Source organism: Colias eurytheme, chromosome 13, assembly GCF_061535395.1.
Source record: "Colias eurytheme isolate Ceu_HAF_F1 chromosome 13, ilColEury1 Martin Lab GWU primary, whole genome shotgun sequence".
Lineage (NCBI taxonomy): Eukaryota > Metazoa > Arthropoda > Insecta > Lepidoptera > Pieridae > Colias > Colias eurytheme.
The window spans coordinates 6,518,180-6,545,888 of record NC_142992.1 but is presented as its reverse complement, the minus strand read 5'-3'; the positions used below and the strand labels follow the sequence as shown (position 1 = coordinate 6,545,888).

The 27,709-nt window shown below is 33.0% G+C and overlaps 1 protein-coding gene across 4 annotated transcripts in view; it reads left to right on the top strand.

The window, feature by feature from the left end:
* Positions 1 to 2,647: 2,647 nt before the first annotated feature.
* LOC149903424 (uncharacterized) overlaps positions 2,648 to 27,709 on the top strand; it is a 61,352-nt gene continuing 36,290 nt past the window's right edge. Inside the window, exons 1-2 of one of the 4 annotated variants that reach the window (XM_090108727.1) lie at positions 8,118 to 8,234; positions 24,146 to 24,233. In XM_090108727.1, the coding sequence (XP_089964853.1) occupies positions 8,208 to 8,234; positions 24,146 to 24,233 (115 nt within the window). In that variant the 5' untranslated portion in view covers positions 8,118 to 8,207. Of the gene's footprint in view, positions 2,974 to 8,117; positions 8,235 to 20,261; positions 20,411 to 24,145; positions 24,234 to 27,709 lie in introns of those variants that run through there. The other 3 variants (XM_090108733.1, XM_090108729.1, XM_090108728.1) reach the window with 3 other exon arrangements.

The window sequence follows — 27,709 nt, the reverse complement described above, 5'->3', positions numbered from 1 at the left end:
AGAATAGAATTAAACTCAGATTATTGCTGAATATAAATAGTAGCGCTGTTACGCTACCAATTCATATTATGCGTTTATAGAATACTAGCGGTCCGCCCCGGCTTCGCCCGTGGTACATATTTCGCAATAAAAGGTAGCCTATGTTCTTTCTCAGGGTCTAAAGATTGTCTGTGCCAAATTTCATCAAAATCGGTCCAGTAGTTTATGCGTGAAAACCATACATTATACATACATACATACACACATACATAATTACAAACCTTTCCTCTTTATAATATTAGTATAGATAGACACCTGTACCTATGTTTTCTCTATTATGAACTAGCGGTCCGCCCCGGCTTCGCCCGTGGTACATATTTACGTTTTCTCTACATAAAAACCATCCTCGTACTTCAAGGAATATAATAAAAAAAGAATTATCGAAATCGGTTCAGCCGTTCTCGAGTTATGCGCTTACCAACACATTTTGCGATTCATTTTTATATATAAGAAGATTTATTCATATAGTCTGTATTTTGAAATGAAGTGTGCATGTTATGTAGAAATCTTGTAAATACTGTTCTGTGAATATTGATTCTTATAAAGCAATATTAGCAATTGAGTATTTGAATAAAAAAAAATTATTGATTTTTTTTATGTATTTTGAAACTTTATTATCAATAATATTGATATTTAATGCAAATAACTTCAAAAATTTTTTTTTCCGTTAATTATAAGCAATTAAAAATTGATGAAATTTAAGTTAGAATCACGTGACTAAAAACGCGCCATGACTGGTCACCACAGTTGTGACGTCATAATGTTATAGCTATTATTAACTGCAGTACATAGCGTTTACATACGATTTGTTAGTTGGTTCCGAATTAGTTAGTTAGTTACGAATAATATTCTTGATGTTGATATATTTATGATCACCGATTTTTGTCAGGAGTTGCCTTTGTAGTATTCGTACATAATGGTACAAAACGATAACTTTTGAGGTTCGCCATTTTTTATATAAATTTAAATAATATAATTAACAATAATTAATATAATTAATATGTAATTTAATAATGACAACAAAATTAAATAGATCACTGTATTTATTATTAACACGCTTTTATTAGCTTCACCTGTATGTTTGTATGTAACCGACTCCTTTCAAAGTTTCGACTCGATTTTGACCCACTTAAAACCGACGGATTTTGTTCAAATTTTGAACACTTATCAAGATCCGATGACAATACAATAATATCATAAATTTATCCTGATAAGGATCGCCAGGATCAGCTTAAAACATATGTTTGTATGTAACCAATTCTCCTTTCGATTCGATTTAGACCCACTATAAACAGACGGATTTAATTTAAATTTTGTATACTTATAAAAACCCGGTAACAATACAATAATTTCATGAATTTATCTTTTTATCCTGTTTAGTTTTTCAAACTATATTTAATTTTCTACCAACTGCAATGAGTGAAAACTAACATTGTGACGTCACACGCGATCGGGTGACGCTTCGGGAGTTGTCGGCGTGTCTTCGGTACTGGATTCAAAGACTAATTTTTATTTTGAAATAACTTTTGAATTATTGCAAAAAAAATAAAAATAAAAACAGTTTTGTTATAAAACTAATATATAATCTTTCCATTTATCACAAAAAAAAATTTAATTCAAATACTCAATTCTTATCCGAGTAAACTGAAATCCATTACCGCCTACCGGTACCTAACAAACTAGTAATTTCCGAATCCTTCTTAGTTAAACGAGTTAAGGCTAGATTAATCTAATTGGACCTACAAATTGTACTATATAGTGTAGTAGCAGTAACATTAATATAATTGCAAGAGCTTATCTTATTAGATTTCCCGACCTTCGCTAACTAGGTACGTAAGGTTAACTAGTATACCTACGTTATGTAAATTTGTCTTTAGAAAGAAACCTGCACAATGTTATACTAATTAAATTCTAGACAATATACCAAAAATTCGTCAGGCATATTATAATAGTCTTCAGTACATTATTTCAATTTATTTCTATTACTTATACTATATATTTATATCTACATTTTATTTATTAAAGCTTTTAGTAAATATTGCTTAAAATAATGATCTTTTACAATATTGAATATTATTTTAAGGTATAAATAGCTTCTTTGTTTGGAGTCACCTCGGCGCGATAGTAAGGATTTACACTACCGCTCACGTATTCTATACCCATATTTACATACACGTCTCAGTTTATTACGTAGATAACTCATTGTTACTCGGCTAAAATCAACAAAGTACACAATAACTATTGCATATGTAGAGTAGATATTTGATTAAAAATAATAAAAATCTTAACTGGATTTAACATTAATTATTCAGTTACTAATTATTCTTTTCTTATTTGAAATCTCTACATTGTAGAGTTTACAGAAACGAATGAATAATTTATTTTATCAATAATAATTTTATTTTAAATATGTCACTTTACAATGCATAGAAATACATTGGAAATACACCAAAATATAAATCCTATCTAGTACAAACAAAAATCTTGCTGATAACGATCTAATTTTTGTAACATCAACATGACTCTATCGCTTTCCTTATTCCTCCGAGAATCGCGACCTATAATTTCGGTTGGCGCTCAGTTTACATCATTTATACTTTAGTGACGATCCAATCTACATTTAACAGGCTTTCTTCTATTACGAAAGCGCGTATTTTCAATTAATCGTAGCAGAGATGTAGCCGTTTAGCGTTTTAACCGACTCGAGCGGTAGCTTTTTTACTACTTATTGTTACGTATTCATTTAATTTTCGATTCGATGTAAATTGTATTACATTATTGTTTTATTTCAACATCTATGTAGAATAGCGTTTTTTTTTGTTTATGATAGATATAGTTGTACACTTTAATTTCGCGCAAATTCAGCATTGTAATCAAGAATGGGACATCTGATGAGAAGTGCGTTCGTGCTTGGCATGGGAAAGGATTATGACGGTAAGATTCACTTAATTACTTCATCATACCAATAATGTATTTGATACTTATCTAACGATGGTTGTTTGTTGTACAACAGGCGATAGTAGCGCCACGCACTGAAAATTTTGGAACTATGTAAATGTCAGCTCCACAGAACATAATATAAAAGTTCTGTCATATAAGTGTTCTGTGGTCAGCTCCATACCTCGTTCTCGTAAAACAAAACGCATGATTCGATAGCATTCGATACATAGGTAAATCTTATAGTTGAAGGCTTGTGTTAATAACTAATGATGTAGTCTATCTGAGTAATTTTGAACAGCGGTGATTGAAAACGACTCCCAATAAAACTTTCAATATGTCAATTATTCAGCAGTAGCATCTGTATTTTTTTGTTATCCAAAAGTTTATATTTTGGATAAGAAACGTTCAAACGTTTTGGAATTAACCTGAATCGTAACTAACTGATTAGGTATATAAAAAAGTTTATTCGATTCAGATTCACCTTACCTACGTACCTAGTCATTAATACAAGTATGATTACCTATTGATTATGATGTATTGGATATTTTATGACTTTTAAAAGCATTCCTGTTTCATATCATAGTTCATACTGTATTCAGTTCATCCTGTTTCATTTTATCTATTGTCTAGCGGATTCGTGAACATGTGCAAAACTCTGAGGAAAAACTTTGATGATACATGGCGCCATCTATTCACATTGTATTGTCTTATATATTTTTTACTTTTTATATCTATTTATCCCCTCTCGGCATAGTAATGGCTACCCCACGTGCGTGCAAACGGTTCGAAAATTTCTGAATTAAAAGTTCATAATTAAATTATATCTGCACAGCTAATTTAATAATGTAAAGCCAATAAATGATCTACTTGAAATTATATTGATGTTATAAAAACACTTTTTACAGCTTATCTGTTATAGGCACATGAACATGATAGGTATCTTTATAAATTATATCTTTATAAATTTATATGATAGGTATCGTCATAATTGAAGCTTTCTCTTATATTAGCGAAAAAAATATAAAAATGGAATAATTAGCTTAGTTGCCTATTTCATACAAACAAACAAATAAAAAAAATATTTCCTCTTTATATTCGTACATATTGATATAGATGTGTAGATACTTTCTCTCTCTGGCCGGCATAGCAATGATAAACTTAAATATGATAAACTTACATTAATTATTAGGGATGCGTTCAATTCATATACATACATATATGTTAAAATAATATATTTTACATCTATTATACCCACTTAGATTAGGTTGTGAAACATTAAGTTGAATAACAGCCCACTAGATGTCGCGTTTTACAACAATAAATTTTCCCCAACTAATAATAATTAATGCTGAATATGTACTAGATACATAATATTATAGACTAGTACAATAATTAAGAATTGCAACAAAATAGAAAAGTAACAGTAAAAATAAAAGGATAAACAAATTACGGTTTCTCGACTTCCGGGGGAAAAATATTGAACCCTTAGTGTCGCGAGTCCGACTCGCACTTAACCGATTTCTAACATTTTAGAATGATTGGTTTACTTTAATGGAATCTGCAAAACTGTAATAATTTAAGGTTTACAAATTCATTACCGCATTGAGTTACTCAATAATTACTTCTAGTGTTCCCAAAACACAGGATGCTTGGGTCCATGGACCATGAATTTTCAATTTTCACTGAAGCCGTTATATACGGACGAAATTAAATTGTTATGAATTATTGATATTATTTACCGTACAGTACATACAGAAAAAGATAACAGTTATTACATATTATGTCAAGTTTATGTCACAGATGTACCTTGGCGGGCTTATCGCTCGTAAGCAACCTTTAGTGAAGATAATAAATGGAATCGTCTGGCATTTATAAAATCTAGTCTAGTTTATATATATTTACAATTCCAAAACCATAGTGTGTCCGACCCTCAACGGCTTAAACGAACAATTGTTATCAAAATGGGCTGAACATTTTACTACAGACATTGTAAGCCTTTTTTTTTAGGTTACTAATGTCTCAAAAAGTATGAATTCAAAAATGCATAGGAAAATAAATGCTTTGTATGGTAGATTTAAGGCTTGCCAGTTGTTTTTGAACCGACAATAAATAAAAGCTATTGTAAATATTTTCCACTGCTATTTTTCATAAAGGAGTGATTTCGAAGCATGGTTTCACGATTTGTCAATGTATACCAAAATACAACTACGTGGATCATAATAGCCGGACACAATATAGTCTGTGCCACTTTTTATTCAAAATAAGGATTACAAATGATGTAATAAGTTTTTCATTGTTACATGCTTATTATATTCGTATCCATTTTGAATTACCTACTTTTTGTAACTCTCAATAGGGAAAATTCAAATTTAACACACGATTACATAACATATTTTATTTTACCTATTTTTCTGGAAAATTGCTTGGTCACTTTTTTTTTTGGACTGAAATCAAAACGCGACTTTTAATCATTTTAACTTTTTATCATAACCATAACATAATATCACAGACTAATAATATTATGATACGCAATGGAACTTGGATATTTTATTACTATTTTAGAAATTCCTTTTATTTGTAAAAAAAATTGCATTATTACTAAATACGAAAACAATTGTCACGTGTTATTAATTTAAAAAATGTTTCCTATTTTTCTGAACTTATGAGTGTACCCTCCCACACGTAATATGTAATATATAAAAAATAAAGTTATATACTTTATAAATAAAAATTAAACGAATACCTTATCCAAAAAAATTTGACGTACAAGATTTCCTAAATCTTTTGAAAATATGTATTATGTTTTGTAATTTTCTTTTGAAAATTTCTTTTTCATATTTCATTTCCTCATCAATTCCTCCTCCTGGCTCATCTGTACTGGCAGCAACGCTCGAATCTGGCTAAGTCCGACCCACATCTCCGCTACGTCCAGTTTTGCTCAACTTTTACAATGTATGAAAAACATTGTAAAAGTTAAGCATATTTTTTATATTTTTACCAGTCATTTTCTTTTTATGATAAACTTACGAAATAAAACTGAAAAATATTTTAAGATTTGTATAATAACCATAAACGTTCTTATTATTTGACTGACGTAAAGCACTCGTGATCTTCGCATTATGCTGATAAACTATGCAAATATTAAAATAATTTTATTACTTGGGCATACAATATGTATATTTATGTCTTAAACACTAGTAAGTACATTTTTTGTTGCTCTGGTTAAAAAGGAGAACGGTCAAGCGTGCATGTGGCCTTCGCACAGAGGGTTCCGGTGATTTTTTAAATTAGTTTTCGTTTAGTTTTTTTTACAAATTTTATATATTTTCATGGCAGATTTTTGCAAACATTAGAGGGGTACCTAGTTTACAAAAATATTATTTTTTCCATGTATACGTATGCTATTTACATCATTCATATTATGTTAATATCAATGGTTGCACTTGTAAGCATTCCCATCGAGTCTCCCCTCACTTTAAAAACTTTTTAATCCCAAAAGTTCGTAAGCCTCGGATCGAACTCATACTTGACCTGTTTTTGATTTATTTACTTTGAAGTACACATAATTTCCTATAGAGTAAATAAGAAGGATACCTTAACCTATTTTACATATTCGTGGCCTTAACTGTTTGTAGTAAGAGGAAGTTTGACAGTTGTTATCTCTGACCGTAAAAAAATCTCGTTAGGTTTTTCATTATCTTGTGTAATTACATGATAGTAAGTGCGACTAGTACAAGTAAATATTGGAGTATGTATAAATGCTTACTTGTTTTTGCGGTTTGCGTATTTTAACATATCACTGTGGAGCAATTAATGCAAATAATGTCAAAGATATCATAAATTAAACAAAACGTTTGTAAGGCCAGTAGACTATAGATGTGTATTTAAATTAAGGAATGTGCATTGAATAACTTAGTGCGTTTATAGTGCGTATATACACGTCATATAAATCACTAGCGACCCGCCCCGGCTTCGCACGGGTGCAATGCTGATACTAAATACACTACAGAAAAATTGTGAACGTTGTAAGTATAGGTATAAAAATATAGCGGCCCGCTCCGGCCTCCGGCATCGCACGGGTATAAATTAATACATAGCCGGGCGGCCGCAAACGCTACGTCCTGCAATTTTTAAATCTGTAATATCTTCGAAAATATTCACTTAAATCATACGGTGTAAAGGGCCATATAGATCTATATTAAATGAACAATGTATCCATGGTATTTAATTGGTTAAGGATTAATGCTGTATTGGTTAAAATCGCTTCGAAAATTAGCCATTATTTGTCGTAAAAAGTAAATGACAAAAAAAAAGTTATTGTGGGTTATCCATAAGAGATAGACATATACCATCGCGGACTTTTCTGTAGACCTTTTCAATGTGTATAATACTTAGTACATTATTTTGATAAAACTCGTAGGGTTCAGCCTGCGTTTGCAATGTAAGCGGAATAAATGTAATTTTTTACGACATCACATTAGAAACCTCAAAAATAACAGTACTTCTCCACTACTTAATGGATCTTATTATACATATAAACCTTCCTCTTGAATCACTCTATCTATTAAAAAAAACCGCATCAAAATCCGTTGCGTAGTTTCAAAGATTTAAGCGTACAAAGGGACATAGGGACATAGGGACATAGGGACAGGGAAAGCGACTTTGTTTTATACTATGTAGTGATATGTTATTAAAATGTGATTATAATTTTTTTTCCGATTAGTGCCAAAGTGCCAAGTAGGCAGAGTAGGTAGCGCTCGTTATAGACCAAATACCATACACATATTGACATATATGTAACTGAAACATTGTACACAATAATTGCAAAGGACACAGGGTTATTTGTACGAGTGATAAGATAGTTGAAGCCGTTTTAATTATTCGGGAAAATTATCTGCTCTAAAAACGCTCAACATAAAATATTATGTTTCAACAACAAACTGAATATCTCCACGACTTATCATTAAAGTATTTAATATATTTAGCGTGCTGCGTCTGTTTATATGAGAATTGTTTATCGAAGGCTAGCTATATGCCTTGGCGCAACGTAAACGACGGAAATTAGCTAAAACGCCAGTGTTTCGGAAACGTCCAGTCGGTTGCGCTCGCACGGTTTTTTTTTTAAGTTTTCCGTTCGCATCGTCAGTGAATACTGAATAGTGAACACTGCACCCGGTGTATCAAGCGATTGTGAACTCTTGCGATGAATTGTTGTGTATCGTGACAATATGTACGGATGGTTTACTAGCACCGGCGTGAGTAAATTTCCTTGTATTTATAGTAATATTGTGTCATACATTTGTGTATTTTTGAGTAAATCCAAGTTAATTTAATTTAGATCGCTGTGCATGAAGAATTGCGTCGATATACTAAGATAGTTAACACGTATTTATTTTCGTTTTAAGTTGATTGCGTATATTTCGGCGTTTATGAAACATTTATTTGTTAGTTTAGGTCTTTAGGATATTAAATTCGACTTTAAATTTAATAACCAAGGCGCGATTTTATTTTTTTATAAAATACAGGCTAAATATATTTTTTATTTGGTGTTTGTAGGTACTTACTACTTAACGAAGAACTTTGCGGTAGTACGTAATTGCCATTTTGGAAAGAGAGGAAGGTAGTAGTACTTTAGAGTAAAATAATAAGACAACTTATACCTACTTAGTAGTCATTGATGAAAAAATTGTTACATAAATAGTAAACCGATATTCAATTGATATTTAATAGTTCATATTTTTTATTCAAGAATTTATTGAAGTGACACTTCTTTATCGGGGTTGGAAAAAAAATTACCTAGTGTAACATTTTTTCGTTACGCGTGACATTTTTACGTTACGCGCCATCTTTTTCTTATCCCTGAACTTTACCACGCGTGATTCGACGTATTTCTGTAAAGTTGCATATAGTAAATTATTTTTAGAAAAATAAGGTCATAAAGAAGTTTCACTTCTTACGTGTGTACACGCATACATTTTTTTTCTATTCAACAAATAGGTCAATGAAATGCTATAATTGAGCAATTTTTAAAGAATAGAAAAATCGATCACGAGGCGTATTAATTATTTAATTAATTTTCAATTGATGTGTTAAATGCGAATAAGTTAATGTTTCTTATTTAAATTTAAACATATATTTTTAAAGCAACATTCACAGGAAATTTATGTAAACTTAGAATATCTACCTACCTACCATTATTTTATTAGACAATGAAAAATATTTCATAAGTGACACTTATTAATTTAGGTATTTCCCTTGTATGTTAGTATCATTTTATACGTAATTCGTTCGAAGAATAGCATGTCAGTTGTATTTTTTATTTTAAATTAGGTAAGTGAGTATAGGTAGGTATGTCGTATCATAGCTTATGTAACATGAACGACTATCGAGTATCATTTTTTGCTTGTACGGTCAAATTTATGCAAAATTATAAACAATCACATAAATTCCAATTGATATTGTTAATGCATTAAATACCTAGCTGTAAACTGACCCATAGGAAATGCTGACAGCTGAGCACATTCATGAAAGTAGTAGTCATATAATACGTCTATACGTACCTTTTGGGTATATACGAAATTTTTGTCCAACCCCGATAAAGAAGTTTCACTTCAAAAAAAAGTTTAATTTTGAAGTGAAACTTCTTTATCGGGTTTGGAAAAAAATTTAGTGTAACATTTTTTCGTTACGCGTGACATTTTTCCGTTATGCGCCATTTTTTTCTTACCCCTACCACGCGTGATTTGACGTATTTCTGTAAAGTTGCATACATAGTAAATTGTTTTTTGAAAAATAAGGTCATAAAGAAGTTTCACTTCTTCTTACGTGTGTACACTAGTACACGCACACATTTTTTTTATTATCTCGGGTCAACTCGGAGATGGCAGGACAAGCGGCTAGTGTTTATTGAATTACCATCATATTTGATGAAGGAATTTATGTAGTATATATAAAATATTTTTTATCAATGAATGGCCTTCACACATAAGGTATCATTCGTTCGGTAAATACAATTGAGATATGGTTATGATAAAACATTAATAGAGCTATCACTTAACACGTTAGTATACAAATACAGTTCCAGCGAGATCTCTAACCACAGCACAGAATACTTAATAGTAGCTCACGCACCACAGCTTCCCGTAACAGATAATTCATTAAATAAATTGATTTCATTGATATCACGCCTCTATATAGATAACATAATATCCTTTTAATAAATGATTGCTATTTAATGTTGGAGATAAAAATTGAATTAGGTCAATTAAAGAGAACGGTGAAGGAAAACATCGTTAAGAAACCGGCATGTCGAAGAATAAAAAGTTTGACGCCATATTGTGACATCTGTCAACACTCAACCCGCACTTGGCCAGGCTAGGCGTGGTGGATTACGGCCTGAATACGGGTGGCCCGTGTCCCAGCAGTGGGAATATGGCTGATGATGATGATGAATTAAAGAGAAACTAATTAATAGTTATGATTAACGCGTTTTATTTATTTAATTATTACAATAAAGGTGCTAACAGAAACACTAGTAGTATTTTATATATTTTATAAAGAAAAATTTTAAATTTCCTCCACAAATATAGGAAATGTTGTTATACATATTTAGGAAATATATTATTATCTGTTCCAATTGTGTTGCCAAGCTCAAAAATCTCAGTAACGTATTTTAGGATAAGCAGCCGCAACTGGTAAAATTAATTTCAGAACAAATATGTATTATCTTTTTCTTTTTAATAATTAAATTTCTGTAGATATTCAAGCAAAATTAATTAATGTTTTACTATTAGTAGTATTAGTATTTAATTACTTGTCACTTTGTCATAAACGAAAAGTAAATAGACAATACATATATACCTACATATATAAAATATTATATGTATACTAGCGGTCCGCCCCGGCTTCGCCCGTGGTACATATGAAAAATAGATGTTGGCCGATTCTCAGACTTACCCGATATGCACAGAAAATTTCATGAGAATCGGTCCACCCGTTTCGGAGGAGTATGCAGACTAACATTGTGACACGAGAATTCGTGCCAGCGTACAACATATGAAATATTTTTATTTTCATAAATTTAAGTGAAACAGTTGCAAAAGGTACCTACATAATATGTTTACAGAGTAGCTATAATCGTATATCAATACAGTATCTGTTATTTAGTAATTAATTATTTTATACTGGTAATGACTAATGAAAATACAGTAAATATTGCTATGACCATTATTATTAAATATTTATTCAGGTACGTAAAGCTGGCGATGAAAAATTAGCGAAATTAAAAAAAAACAACACCAGAATTTGTTGCTTATTTGTTGCTAATTAGTTGCTATAATGACGATTTTGTTGCTCAACCCGTTTGCTGAAAATCAGCAACAGTTCTAGCTTAACGTTAAGGTAGCGTGAAGAAATCGGAAAAAGGGATGGATCGTTGCAAAAATGCAGGTGAATTTGTTGCTAATTTGTTGCTGCATAAAAACAGTGAAAATTTTAAATTTTTTTCATTGGCGCCAAAAATAACACTGGCCACGTCAACTTAATTGTCGATTTTCGGTAGTGAAACATAAAAAAAAATTTGTTGCTCCTCACATCGTTCACTGGCACAGTGTACAAAGCCAGAAACAAAATAGAAACCGGAAGTAGAGTTAATTTTGAAACCGGTTTGCTAGAAATTCGTCCACGCCAGCTTAACTGTCGATTTTCGGTAGAGAAACATAAAAAAAAATTTGTTGCTCCTCACATCGTTCACTGGCACAGTGTACAGAGCCAGCAACAAAATAGAAACCGGAAGTAGAGTTAATTTTGAAACCGATTTGCTAGAAAATCGTCCACGCCAGCTTAACTGTCAATTTTCGGTAGTTAAACATAAAAAAAAAATTGTTGCTCCTCACATCGTTCACTGGCACAGTGTACAGAGCCAGCAACAAAATAGAATCCGGAAGCAGAGTTAATTTTGAAACCGGTTTGCTAGAAATTCGTTCACGCCAGCTTAACTGTCAATTTTTGGTAGTGAAACATAAAAAAAATTTGTTGCTCCTCACATCGTTCACTGGCACAGTGTACAGAGCCAGCAACAAAATAGAAACCGGAAGTAGAGTTAATTTTGAAACAATTTTTTTTTTATGTTTAACTACCGAAAATTGACAGTTAAGCTGGCGTGGACGATTTTCTAGCAAACCGGTTTCAAAATTAACTCTACTTCCTTTTTCTATTTTGTTGCTGGCTCTGTACACTGTGCCAGTGAACGATGTGAGGAGCAACAAATTTTTTTTTTATGTTTCACTACCGAAAATCGACAGTTAAGCTGGCGTGGACGATTTTCTAGCAAACCGGTTTCAAAATTAACTCTACTTCCTTTTTCTATTTTGTTGCTGGCTCTGTACACTGTGCCAGTGAACGATGTGAGGAGCAACAAATTTTTTTTATGTTTCACTACCGAAAATCGACAGTTAAGCTGGCGTGGACGAATTTCTAGCAAACCGGTTTCAAAATTAACTCTACTTCCGGTTTCTATTTTGTTGCTGGCTCTCTACACTGTGCCAGTGAACGATGTGAGGAGCAACAAATTTTTTTTTTATGTTTCACTACCGAAAATCGACAGTTAAGCTGGCGTGGACGAATTTCTAGCAAACCGGTTTCAAAATTAACTCTACCTTCGGTTTCTATTTTGTTGCTGGCTCTGTACACTGTGCCAGTGAACGATGTGAGGAGCAACAAATTTTTTTTTTATGTTTCACTACCGAAAATCGACAGTTAAGCTGGCGTGGACGATTTTCTAGCAAACCGGTTTCAAAATTAACTCTACTTCCTTTTTCTATTTTGTTGCTGGCTCTGTACACTGTGCCAGTGAACGATGTGAGGAGCAACAAATTTTTTTTTTATGTTTCACTACCGAAAATCGACAGTTAAGCTGGCGTGGACGATTTTCTAGCAAACCGGTTTCAAAATTAACTCTACTTCCTTTTTCTATTTTGTTGCTGGCTCTGTACACTGTGCCAGTGAACGATGTGAGGAGCAACAAATTTTTTTTTTATGTTTCACTACCGAAAATCGACAGTTAAGCTGGCGTGGACGAATTTCTAGCAAACCGGTTTCAAAATTAACTCTACCTTCGGTTTCTATTTTGTTGCTGGCTCTGTACACTGTGCCAGTGAACGATGTGAGGAGCAACAATTTTTTTTTTATGTTTCACTACCGAAAATCGACAGTTAAGCTGGCGTGGACGATTTTCTAGCAAACTGGTTTCAAAATTAACTCTACTTCCGGTTTCTATTTTGTTGCTGGCTCTGTACACTGTGCCAGTGAACGATGTGAGGAGCAACAAATTTTTTTTTATGTTTCCCTACCGAAAATCGACAGTTAAGCTGGCGTGGACGAATTTCTAGCAAACCGGTTTCAAAATTAACTCTACTTCCGGTTTCTATTTTGTTGCTGGCTCTGTACACTGTGCCAGTGAACGATGTGAGGAGCAACAAATTTTTTTTTATGTTTCACTACCGAAAATCGACAGTTAAGCTGGCGTGGACGAATTTCTAGCAAACCGGTTTCAAAATTAACTCTACTTCCGGTTTCTATTTTGTTGCTGGCTCTGTACACTGTGCCAGTGAACGATGTGAGGAGCAACAAATTTTTTTTTATGTTTCACTACCGAAAATCGACAGTTAAGCTGGCGTGGACGAATTTCTAGCAAACCGGTTTCAAAATTAACTCTACTTCCGGTTTCTATTTTGTTGCTGGCTCTCTACACTGTGCCAGTGAACGATGTGAGGAGCAACAAATTTTTTTTTTATGTTTCACTACCGAAAATCGACAGTTAAGCTGGCGTGGACGAATTTCTAGCAAACCGGTTTCAAAATTAACTCTACCTTCGGTTTCTATTTTGTTGCTGGCTCTGTACACTGTGCCAGTGAACGATGTGAGGAGCAACAATTTTTTTTTTATGTTTCACTACCGAAAATCGACAGTTAAGCTGGCGTGGACGATTTTCTAGCAAACCGGTTTCAAAATTAACTCTACTTCCGGTTTCTATTTTGTTGCTGGCTCTGTACACTGTGCCAGTGAACGATGTGAGGAGCAACAAATTTTTTTTTTATGTTTCCCTACCGAAAATCGACAGTTAAGCTGGCGTGGACGAATTTCTAGCAAACCGGTTTCAAAATTAACTCTACTTCCGGTTTCTATTTTGTTGCTGGCTCTGTACACTGTGCCAGTGAACGATGTGAGGAGCAACAAATTTTTTTTTATGTTTCACTACCGAAAATCGACAATTAAGTTGACGTGGCCAGTGTTATTTTTGGCGCCAATGAAAAAAATTCAAAATTTTCACTGTTTTTATGCAGCAACAAATTAGCAACAAATTCACCTGCATTTTTGCAACGATCCATCCCTTTTTCCGATTTCTTCACGCTACCTTAACGTTAAGCTAGAACTGTTGCTGATTTTCAGCGAACGGGTTGAGCAACAAAATCGTCATTATAGCAACTAATTAGCAACAAATAAGCAACAAATTCTGGTGTTGTTTTTTTTTAATTTCGCTAATTTTTCATCGCCAGCTTTACGTACCTTATTTATTCTGTAGTTTGTAAAGGTAATTTTAAAAGTCACGGAAGATAGATATCGATAATTTAAGAAATCATGTGTCTAAATATCCCTGTCGCAGCATATGAAGATGAGTTTGAAAACAGAAATGCAATTATTTATCGATACTATTAACGCTTGAAATATTTTTTTCCTTAAAGTAGATATTTCTGTATTGATATTCGAAATTATACATATAAATCACGAATAACGCATAGTCACGATATTGACGTAAAAGCTTCAATAAGTATAATATTAGTACAAGATCCCACCGCAGGATTAGTGCGTTCATAGTTTTTTTGACGAAACCAAAATTTTATGTACCTAGGTATATTCATAATTAGGAGAATATAATATATCGACTAGGTTGCCAATCATAATTTGGCCACAAGCATGTTTAATAAAAAAAATTCACAGCGATTTTTAGGAAAAAAATTCCGTTCACTTGTTATTTATAGTCTACATCACGGCAAATTTCATAAAGATTCTAAAAAACCACGGTTGCCGTCTTTCACCTGGCCGCAGCCCGCAACACCTACGCAGCCTGGTGCAAACAGGTATGATTTCAACCCATTTATACGCTACACGTTCATAATGCACATTTATGTATCATATATCAAATTAAAGCTATTGGTTTTTCTTTTAATTATCATATATGTTTGCCAAATTAAATCCAGCCGCAAATGAGGGTTGCTGGATGTTAAAGACGATGAATATTAATTAAAAATGCTTGCGGTCAAAATTTGACTGGAAATCTAGTCGATATATTACTTTTCTCCTAATTATAAATATATGTACTTACATAAAATATTGGTTTCATCAAAAAGCTATGAATGAAGTGAATGTAAAAAAAAGTATGAAAAAAGTAATCCTGCAGTGGGATCTTAGACTATAATGTAGTACATAATAATATATTGAAAATAATTTATATATCATAATATAATCATACCATCGTTCAAAAAAAATGTTTACTCAACAAATCATTTTAATAATGTACATATATACAATATGTATATAATATATAGGTACTTACTTAAATTTGAAGTAAAAATAGTAGTTTTCCGCTAGCGGGTTTACTCGCGTAGTCAAAGGAAAATTGATTCCAATTTATGGAATTAGAAATTAGATCGCTCAGCATAGTAAAAATTAGCCTATGTCACTACCTAGCTTTTGAACTATTACCAGACACAAACATATCATATTATCGCCCTGTCGTGGCCATATCGTAGATTTGCTCATTTCATGATATGATCGATCATTTCACGAAATGGCCGCATTTCATGAAATGGCCAACATAGTTTGATCAAATCGTTAAATCGTCAACGTTTCACGATTTGGTTGGTTTGAATTATTATAATATATATATATATATTTAATATATATATATAATATTATTGTGGCCAAACTAAATTGGCCATTTCATGAAATGAGCAAATGTACGATATGGCCACGACAGCTCCTTTGTATTTGTGAAAGACGGACAAATAAAGAAATAAACAGATAGTCGCATTTATAATACCTACCAGTATAGGATTAATAGTATTATTTAATATTGAATGTTAATGCCACAGTGAGTAGTGACCATAGTCAATCTAAATAACAAGACATGTGTTGATTTTGGCAACAGTGGTTTTCATACTAATTATGACATTATAGCAGTTCTAGTGTCTTGTTTAGATTTCTATGGTAGTGACGCATGATTCATCTTACGTCTTGACTGATATAAGCTGATTAGCCCAGTTAGAGCGTATACGCACTATGCGGGTAGCCGCATTGCGGGTAGCCGTCCGGCTGACCGCAAGCACAATTATGTACGTAACCGCAGACCGCACAGTGCGCATATAAATGAATATTACGTACATAATTGTGCTTGCGGTCAGCCGGACGGCTACCCGCATAGTGCGTCTACGCTCTTATTGTTTTCTCCTGAAAATCAGTTGAACGCACTCATAGAGATAAGAACAATAAGGTTACGGTAGGTGATCCGCTAAAATAAAATAGTATTGTAATTAAGCAAAGCTGATTAATAATACTTTTGTAAATAATCCAAAACACACGATTTATTTAATCTTTTATATATGTTTCATATATTTATACCTTTTCATCACAATAACTAAGGGGAAAAAAGCAAATACTTATAAATTATTTTATTTACTAGCTCTCCTCAAGCTCAAGCGCTTAAATCGTCCTCTCCACAGACATAGATCTATGTCTGTGGTCCTCTCGAATCACTCTGTAAAAAAACCGCATCAAAATCGTTACCACAAAATATAAATATTGCTCTAGTGGCACAATCCAGGGAGGAAACAGGGACGTTTGTATGGAAAAACGGCTCTTTTGTTTGTTCTTAACTTCGTATCTGTTAAAATATTAGCGATGTTAAACATATTAAATCTGTATTTCTGTTAGCTTTTATCTCGAGTAGGTACCTCAGAACAAAAGATTCTTACAAAACGTACGTAGTTACCTATGTGTAGTTGTTTAATAATACAATACCTAGGGAAATAATATAATGAGTTGACAAACTTAGACCTCATTCACACGAGAGCTTTTTTAACGTCCGTTAAAAAAGCGTCCAAATAGAACAAATGCATTCCCAAGTATATGTTCACACGTCAGCGCTTTTAAAGCGCGACGCTTTTTTATCGCGCAGTGTTCTATTTTCAACGCTCGGCGTTGGGCGTTAAATAAAATAGACCATAGGAAACTTCTTACTATTATTCAGACGAGCGCTAAAAAAGCGCCGGCGCTGCGTTCAGTATGCCGCACGCTCGCTCAGCGGTAGCACGTGTTTGTTGTGCTTATAATCATCAGAAAATCGATACGATGTCGTGGATTGTTGATCCCGAACTATTAATTATAGATGTGGAGTCTCGTCCGTTCCTGTATTCAAAATCGTTATAGACATTTGAAAATAATTAAAAAAATTCCGGGGTATTGCCTTAACTCTTCGTACAGTGTCACAAACTGCCCTTTTAAGTATCTCTGTTCATTCAGAGGATGTACCCAGAATGCCTTTTGTTTTCATTTTCGTCTTTTAATAACACAAATCGCTAGTGCCAATCTTTCTTTCTTTCTTTCTTTCAAATATACCTAACATATAAAAATTAAAACAGTAGGTATTTTTATCATATTCCTTTAAGTAACATGTTTATCGATGACGAGTTTGAACAAATACCTAAGTAGGTACCTACAAGTGGTTTATTAAGAACAAACTTTCCGAGGAATTCTAAGCAAATATAATAATATAAATATCATAAAGATATTACGCAACTGACATTACGTAATTATTTTAGCAGAAACCATTTCCACGTCTTACTGAAGCCAGAGACGAGACATGAGTGATTTTAAAGCGTTAGTATGAACAACCACAGAGAGAACGTTTAAAAAGCGCCAACGCCGGGTTTTAACGCAACGTTCTCTCTGTGGTTGTTCATACTAACGCTTTAAAATCACTCATGTCTCGTCTCTGGCTTCAGTAAGACGTGGAAATGGTTTCTGCTAAAATAATTACGTAATGTCAGTTGCGTAATATCTTTATGATATTTATATTATTATATTTGCTTAGAATTCCTCGGAAAGTTTGTTCTTAATAAACCACTTGTAGGTACCTACTTAGGTATTTGTTCAAACTCGTCATCGATAAACATGTTACTTAAAGGAATATGATAAAAATACCTACTGTTTTAATTTTTATATGTTAGGTATATTTGAAAGAAAGAAAGAAAGAAAGATTGGCACTAGCGATTTGTGTTATTAAAAGACGAAAAAGAAAACAAAAGGCATTCTGGGTACATCCTCTGAATGAACAGAGATACTTAAAAGGGCAGTTTGTGACACTGTACGAAGAGTTAAGGCAATACCCCGGAATTTTTTTAATTATTTTCAAATGTCTATAACGATTTTGAATACAGGAACGGACGCGACTCCACATCTATAATTAATAGTTCGGGATCAACAATCCACGACATCGTATCGATTTTCTGATGATTATAAGCAGAGGCGGCTCGCCCTAAGGAGCGCTGGTGCAGTGAACTCCCATAAATAATTATAATAAAATCATACTCCTTAATTTAATTATTAACATTAATTATTACTATTTAAAATCAATCGTAATCTTTAAAACTACTGTTAATACCAATGAATATATCCATCATTCCATCATCCCATACACCTGTATAATACCTACTGTATTAATGTAACGCGCGAAGCGGTGCGCTCACGATTGCGATCCAATGAAAAAAGATTTAGTACATTTCCTAATACGAAATCCAATAGGAGTGAAAGAGAGGGTTTTGCCAAAGCCCTGCGCGTGAAACAAAAGATTTTCTATGGAAAAGTAGCAAAATTCAGAGCGGCGCACCCGCAAACGTTGCCGGTTCGTTTTTACCGCCCGGCAGGACAGCGATAGCGCGCGCGGCGCGGTGCGACGTTGCCAGTTACCACTTCTATTAATATAAACAAACACTCGAGTCAACTTCAATGCTCGCGCGCGATTCATGCAATTTTCTAATTAAAATTATAAAATACGTGTTGAAATAGCCTGTAGTTATCAGTATTACTTGTGAGTGTTAAAATGAACAATAATTATAATGTGGCGTTCATTAAAAAGTGTGATAAAACGTTACAAATTCGGCTTGAATGTAAAGCTATGGGACCGCCACGGCCTGAACTTGATCTTACGCAAAAATGTACGACAAAAACGAAAACATATACGCGTGTGTTTAAATCTGAACAATATGTGAAAACACCGTGGTTGTGTGGTTGTGATGAAAGCAACAACAGATATTTACGAATGTCTTGTCGCTTTAAGTTATAGATATTTTTGCACACCAAAAAGAAAGACGTATGTATTTCCTTTATAAGTAATTTTTTTGATAAATGTACTGCTTTACACCATGTATTTTCAGTGTTTTATTTCAAGTGAACACCCATAAAATTTTGTCACGAGCCGCCTCTGATTATAAGCACAACAAACACGTGCTACCGCTGAGCGAGCGTGCGGCATACTGAACGCAGCGCCGGCGCTTTTTTAGCGCTCGTCTGAATAATAGTAAGAAGTTTCCTATGGTCTATTTTATTTAACGCCCAACGCCGAGCGTTGAAAATAGAACACTGCGCGATAAAAAAGCGTCGCGCTTTAAAAGCGCTGACGTGTGAACATATACTTGGGAATGCATTTGTTCTATTTGGACGCTTTTTTAACGGACGTTAAAAAAGCTCTCGTGTGAATGAGGTCTAAGCGTCGCTTATTAGCTAGTGGACGTTGCGTCTGAAGTGTTCATCAAAGTTTAAAATATATCTACATACAAGTTTACCATAAAAATCGTTACTTTCATATTAAAATACATCAAAGAAAACTATCGTGTAGTGTAAACAGATATCGTGTCAAAGAAACCTTTGTATGTAAAAGCAAGAGATCGTGTTTGTTGTAGCGCCTTATAATGTTTGAGGAGCCGTCGATCGACAACAATATTATGTAGCGGTTCAAATGTTATCTTACTGCCAAGGCTATACATCTAGTCTACGATGTATAGAAAAATACTTCCGAATAAGTGCATAATTTACTTTGACTCGTTGACTTGCATAGCTGGTCGCTATTTAATTAATCAGCGCCAATAGTGTCACTTTTATCTCATTTCTGTTTAGTCTCCAAGTTAATAACAAATCAGTATCGCGTAAACCTTATGCGAGATGTGATGTACATCGTGTCCTTGTATAAGCGAATCGCGAAGTGTAATTTTGACTATGGAGTTTCAATATTATGGGAATTTGGATCGGTCTACGAGAAGAATTCAGGAACAGCCTTGGTGGGATGAAGAAGACACGCTCACTGATCGACAGCTTAATGGTAAGAGACTTGACCCGCTAGCGTATGTGTGTCCGGTCAAGTTCAATGCCAATAATGATTTATTTATTATGTCAATATATAATCAGTACCTTCATCATTAGAGCTTATTAATTTTAACATTATAAGGTTTTTGGCTTATTCTAACAAATAAGTGCCTTGCTAAGAGTTTTTAAAATTAGATCTTGTGTAATTAGATATATTCTAATAACCTTATGTTTTATGGCAATGCGGTCAGTTATTGCTATATGGAAAAGGCAACGATCAACAATAGGATTTAATATTATATCCATTTAAAGTTTTAACTATGTAAGTATGTACCTATCTGTTATCTACAACTTCTACGAGGTATATATCAATAATCATTTAACCGATAAACGCGACGAAAGATGACTGTGATTTACTAATTATATGACTCGTAGTTACATACGTAACGTAGGTATTAATAATACGTGAATAAATAATAAATTATGAAATCGTGTGTACAGTGTAAAGTCCCTATGTGTGAGGTAAATCAGGGAACTTCCCTCTACACATCGTATTTGTCCGTCTTAGTCAGGTGTGTAAAACCTTTACGACATAGGCCTTCCAACCCGAACTAAAAGGCGTTTAACTACAATAATTAATCATCGAAAGAAATGTAATGATCTTATGTCAATAATTAAGCATCATTAAATATTTTATGTTTATAAACATCATAGAGCCAACTGACAATTATTAATAATTAACAATTTCGTATTATGCAAAAAATATAACATATACCCTACATATTAACTAACAGTTAGGTTTGGTTAAATTCATCGTTAATAAGTTTATTTTTTTTTCTTAGCACAATGAGTTATGAATATTTATGCAAAGATGAATGTCACTTTTTTTTTTCAGTAAAAACGATAGTCGATAATAAGAATATTATGTACTTTTAAGTGTAGGTATATTTTAAAAAGAAAACATTAAAATATACTTACAAATCAAAAGGTTCGATACTCATGGTCTAGACGAAACCAGGATGTATCGATTAAAGATAATTTTAGAAACGGTTTTCTAAATATACTCCGGGTACAGTGGCAACCTTTCACACTTTATGTGTGTACTGCTAAAACGGACGATTTAAGTACAAAAAAAATAATTTTTAATCAAATAGAGCGATCAATAGTTGTTTGTTTGTTTTGTTAATTATTATATAATTACTTATTAATTAAACCTTTTATACTTTTTTGTTTCAATTTTTTTTTTATTCTCGTGTACTAAATTGTAGGATCTAGGTAAATATTGATTTCTCTAATAGGTGAAGATTTTATAAATTACATTTTAAAGTAAATACTGTTATCATTTAACAGGTGATTAACCGTTGCGAGGCATACATTGTCTTATAAAATATTATGGGCAATGAACTCAAACGTCAACTTCCATATCATCTTAACAAATACTTTGAAGTAAGCAAATTGAATATTGCTTCGAAGGGATCAATATTTCTTAAACAAAGCATTGAGTAGGTATCGATCTATGGTAGCCAGCGTACCCTGAAATGACATAGTAAAATTGAGTGTAGGTTATCGAGGTCATCGTACACCAGGTCAGCGGTCACTGTATTAAAATATCCTAATGTATGCTTTTATGTTTTAACAACATGCTCAACAACAAATAACCATACGATTTACCTGATTCATTTTTATAAAACGTTACTCCTGTTCTGTATGTTAGGCAAAGATGTTTTGCGTCGTTAAGTATTTGCTCCAATAATAAAATCGTTCTACATTTTTTATCTCGATTAATGAAAGATTTTTTAAGTCCACAAATAATTTAATCAAGTTTAAAGTTTGGATTCTCAAAACTAGTCTTCATATTTCATCAATTAAAATTTCAACCTCATTAAATTTAAGGATCAATTAGATAAAGAAAAAATAATGCTTTCTAGTTGCCGATTATTTTTTGTGTTTAAAACTGAAAAAAAAAATGACTTTCTAATCAAAGCAAACTTTTTTTGATTCGAAATAAGATACTTAATTATTTACCTACTAAAGTTTTATATAATAATATACTTTATTTAATAAATAAAAGAGCTTATCAAAAGGTAATTTTGTTAAAATTGATGATAAGTATAGTAAATTGCCGTCATGCGTTTCATTGGATAGTTTACTTCGAAGATGAAATACGAACCTCCAACTATATGACCAAGTTACAGTTTCAGAGCCAATTTTCTTTTTTATAACCGTCCTAGGCTAGCAGTGGGTTAAGCAAATATCGTGGCACCGTTGTTTTAATTGAATCGCCTGCACGAACTACGAATTCAATTTCAATCTCTGTATGCGACAGTTTAATATTATATTCCTACGTTATGTTACTTTTACATTATATGTCACGCGGAATGCATGAAGGGTTGTAGAGTAAAATGTTAATTACGTATATTATTTCTATAACGTACATTTTATACTTATCTCACACTTATGTGCACATTATGTCATGTCTGCGAGCCGCACTATGCTAGTATTATAGAGATAACTATGACCTGACGATGCACATTTTAGCTGATTCCAAAAAAAAATTATATCCATAAATATATTTTTATATGTAATATAACAAATATTCCGCAATGTGTATCAGATACGCTCGCGCGATATAATTAAACCTTGTAATTCGTTAAAAAAATATTTACTTTTTAAAGATAAATGTTCATTTAACCAAATACGGTTGTGTGTATTAGATTATTTTATTAGGCAGACACAACAAAAGGCTTTTAAATTGTCAACTATATTATACCTGTGTATATAAATCACGTGTTAACATGTTTGCTTTGATCACGTAACACGTATAAATTTCATTTTATTACTTCAGTACGTCATCATCTATAAAATTTGCAAACATTTGTAATAAAGAGGAATATCATGTGTCAATATTATCTGACTTAACTTACCCTTAAATTATAATATCTCAAGCTGGATGTTTTAAGAATTCAAACAAACAAACTCAAACTCAAACTAAACTCTTTATAAAACTAAGTAAAATTACAATACAACACTTAACTTTGTAAACGCTAATATTGATAAACCCTTAGGGCGCGTTCCCACCGTGTCGTGACGACAGATAATCGTGTAGTTTTAAGTGTCGTGGCTTATATGTTTAAATGGAGGTGTTCACATTTAGAACGACACAATTTACTGTCGTCTACGACAGTTTTTGCAGTGACGACACTTTGTCGTGACAGTGGGAACGGCAAACACGACAGTCGTAAAACGATAAAAAAATCGTGGACGGCAACTCTATGACGTCCATTGAACTCAGGGGAGTAAACGCACTAGTAATCAACAAGCGAACGCAGAGGCGACTAGATTTGTAGCTTGCTTATGATGTGTAAACGACAAAGCGACTGCCAGGAAACGATAAAATGTCGTCGCGATCCAATGGGAACAGCTAGATACGACAGTCGCTTAACGATAAAAATGTTGACGACAAACAATCGTTATAATGGGAACAGGTAGAGACGACAGTCGTCGAACGATAAATTAGTCGTTACGACATAGTGGGAACGCGCCCTTATGAAAATACTGTAATTATTGTAGTTTACACTACTGCAACTGCTGCAGCTGAAATATTGTATAGAGGTTATTCAAAACATCATTAATTATAATAATATATTTTATTACCTTCAGCCTTCCTTCAGCATTAAATTACTTTGAATTTACAATTAAAATTTAAGTTTTGCTACCACATCGTTCATAGCATAAAATTCTTTTTTTGCAGGTAAGTGGCATGCCAGAGACACCTTACAGATGCCATCATGAGAGAATGCATGGTGGTCCCTCCCTACACCTCAACGTTTGCCAGCTAGGTACGTCATATTGTGTATTCTCGTCTGAATGTTACTACACACTGCTATACACTATCCATACTAATCAATTAATTGAAATGCACACATGAAATGCGGAATATGAATACGTTGTACATTTTGATATGTTGTATGTTACGTAGGAGCTATCTTTTAATGGAAAATCTATCGTAAACAGAGCCATGAAGAGTAAAAGTCTTAGTTTATTCGTATGATTTGCTTTGTTACATTATATTACGTATTACGATATGATATTGTTATTTGTGTTGCGATTTGTATTGTGTATCATACTCAATGTCATTGTCGAGTGTTTTTCTGTTTAAGTGCTTATAGGGTTATAGCCTATAGGTGGTTATAGGTACGTGCACAGAACATATAAAGAGAGGTGGTACATGGTAGGTAGAAATTATATAATGGATTGGTTAGCGATATCACCAATTTCGTTAATGGATTTAACGAATTCATACGATGGCAAAAATCCTTTCATTTGATTAATGAATTTTATATTCCCGATTTCTTTCACTTCACCTTCCAAATTGTATTGAAAAAATACGTAGGTAAAAGAACCTACAAACATATTCTGAACCTTTAAGTAAAAAGGCCCTGTGAACTACCTCCAATCCAAATGACATCATCAGACAACAATTAAGAGCTAGCGCGCCCGAGCAACTTTGTCTCCGCAACTATTTTGTCTCTCCCATCAATTGTATGGGGAGTTGCGTCGCTACGTGCGCGCACTTTCATACTAGCCCATGCGCGCTTGCTCTAAAAGTCATTCTAGATATGAGCATAAATCCGAAAATAATCTCATTATTCTTTAAAAACGTCAGTGACAGAAATTGTGTGAATATTGAATACTTCTACAAATAGAAGTAAAATATTGTTTCCTTCTTCAGTTGAGACCTTAAAATTATCTAAAACGGTCATCAAAAATGAGTAGGAACCCCATTCGAAATCCTGTGTAGGATTTCTTTGTTATATTATCGAAATATATGCGTACATTCCTCAATTTTTATACTTCCTTCTTCACGTTCAACTCTCTACGTCAGATTTATTCATATTTGCAAAATGTATCGTGTCAACTGATTATATTAAATTAATTTTGTAAATATAATAGATAAATGGTAATTCTCTACCGGTAGGCGGGGCAGGCGGCTACGTCACCAACGGCTAAATACTTCCCGATCTATAAATGACAATACAATTATAATATCTTATGGTAGGCCAACCTTGAATACTGCCAAGTGCCAATACAAACGCGTTGGAGTTATGCTTAGTTCATTTTCCGTTAGTACTATTTAATTAATCAAACAGGTGCAATAGAGTCAAGCCGCATGCGTCATAACGTTGTTATCAGTTTAAAAAATATAAACTTTCTTACCAGCCGTGTAATGCTTTTGTATCTGGAAGAAAAATTAATTTTAAGGCTTAATGAATAACTAAGAAATTATGAATTTCAATAATAATTAATTTCAAGAACATGCTAATGTTCTTAATTTAATATTTATAATATTATAAACACGAATGAAAGGACGAATGTATAATAGTTAGTCCATCACGTCATGTCAGTGTATTAGCTGAATGGATTTTGATAAAATTAAGCACATGAATGAAAGTTGGGACTTGGGACCTAGAGCAACACAGGCTCTCTTATTTTCCGGGTAATGAATATAACTGCAGGATGAAGCTACCTACTATTACAATGAAAAACGAGGAAATTATATATGTAGATATATATATATATATATACAGGGTGTCCCACTGTTGGTATACTAAGCTCAAAGGAGGTTATAGTTTTGCATACGCTGAGTACGTAAAAAATAATTAAAAAATTCCAGATGCATTTTTTTTTCAAATAGATGAATTCTTAAAACTCTATGTGTACACCCATAACAAGCGAGCCGCCCAACTTTGCCACCAGCACGTGAGCTATCGTTTAAGATTATGTTTTCATAGATAAAATGCTCATATTAGAGAAGCGGTATATGCCGGCTGCGCGAAGCTAGAGAAGAAAACATGGATTTTCAGGAAAAATTTAGCAAAAAATTTTGGACGTAATTTTTTTTTAAAGTATTTCTTACGTGATCAGTGTATGCAAAACTACAAGTTCCTTCGCGCTTAGTATACCAAGAGCGGGACACCCTGTATATATATATATATATATATATTATTTATAACTACCCAAATGAAATGATTACGAAAAGTGTAATTTAGATTCATAGCCAAAACACGATGATATCAATAAATAATTCGTTTTCGGGCTAATTATAAAGAAATTCCAATTATTCGAAGCTAACAACTACCATTGAAGCCATAATAAAGCGAAAAAAAGAATGTAAAACTCGCATGTCGAAGTGTGAAGAATATTTCTTTAACATGCCATCGCATGGTGTAGGCCGTAGGGAATGCAGTGCATACAGGACAGGTGAAAGATACGGATGGTCCTCATACGGCTTCTTCCTTAATCCGGGATAAAGTTACGCGGTTTATTTTGTTTGATCATGTGTATTACCTGCATTTTTAACACGATTTTATTAGCTTTATCTATGTTTCTATGCTTGTATGCTTGTATGAAATCGACTGTTTTAAAATAAGAGCAAGACCCACTTTAAACGAATATAAATCAAACTTTATACACTTATCAAGGATCGGTGGCAAGGCAATAATTTCATGTTTGTCTTATTAATACGTGCTTTTTTCATTGAGATTATATTACTACGTATGGAGGAAACACCACGAACAAAATCTGTGCGCCATTTTTTTGCTCTAAGTTTTAAAAATTATTATCTAGTTAGGTACTTACCGATGTTAAGTTATGTTAGTCACTTTTCCGTATTATTTGTATTATTTGTGCAATATCGTAACACACACGAAGGCATATTTGATGCATTTCACTTTAAAACAAATAAAAATGAGCGTGCAGTTAAACCATATGGCTTATGTTGAGCGGAACATAAGTGATGTAGGCGGTGTCGTCTCCATATGTATATCTAAATGGCTTTTTTACTATTTTTTGGGATACAAAAGCTTCATGTACCTAGTGGTTGTAAATTATCATCAATCCTGTGTTCTTATAACCTTGGACGTGTATGGATTATGGAACTATTCATTGTGTATAATTCGACAAACAATTGGCCGATCGATGTTTTATTACTATCTTGACAAACATATTACAAAATGTGCCATTGATTTTATTACTCTAAGCCTTATAGCATAATATTATAATACTTAAATACCTACCCTAAAGGTCTTTATGGATGTTGTCTTATTTAACTCAATATGTACCTACAAATTATATGATCTGTATTTTCCTCGTGTTTTTGTTTTTGAGTCAAATAATCTTTATTTTTTTTAAATATTTTTTTTAATAAGAAAAGTATTATTTTTTTACAAGAAATCCATTTGTCCTCGAACATTAACACACTTAAACAGCCCTGACCTCAGGCTTTGTATCTTCGCTAAAGAAAAACGTTACAGTA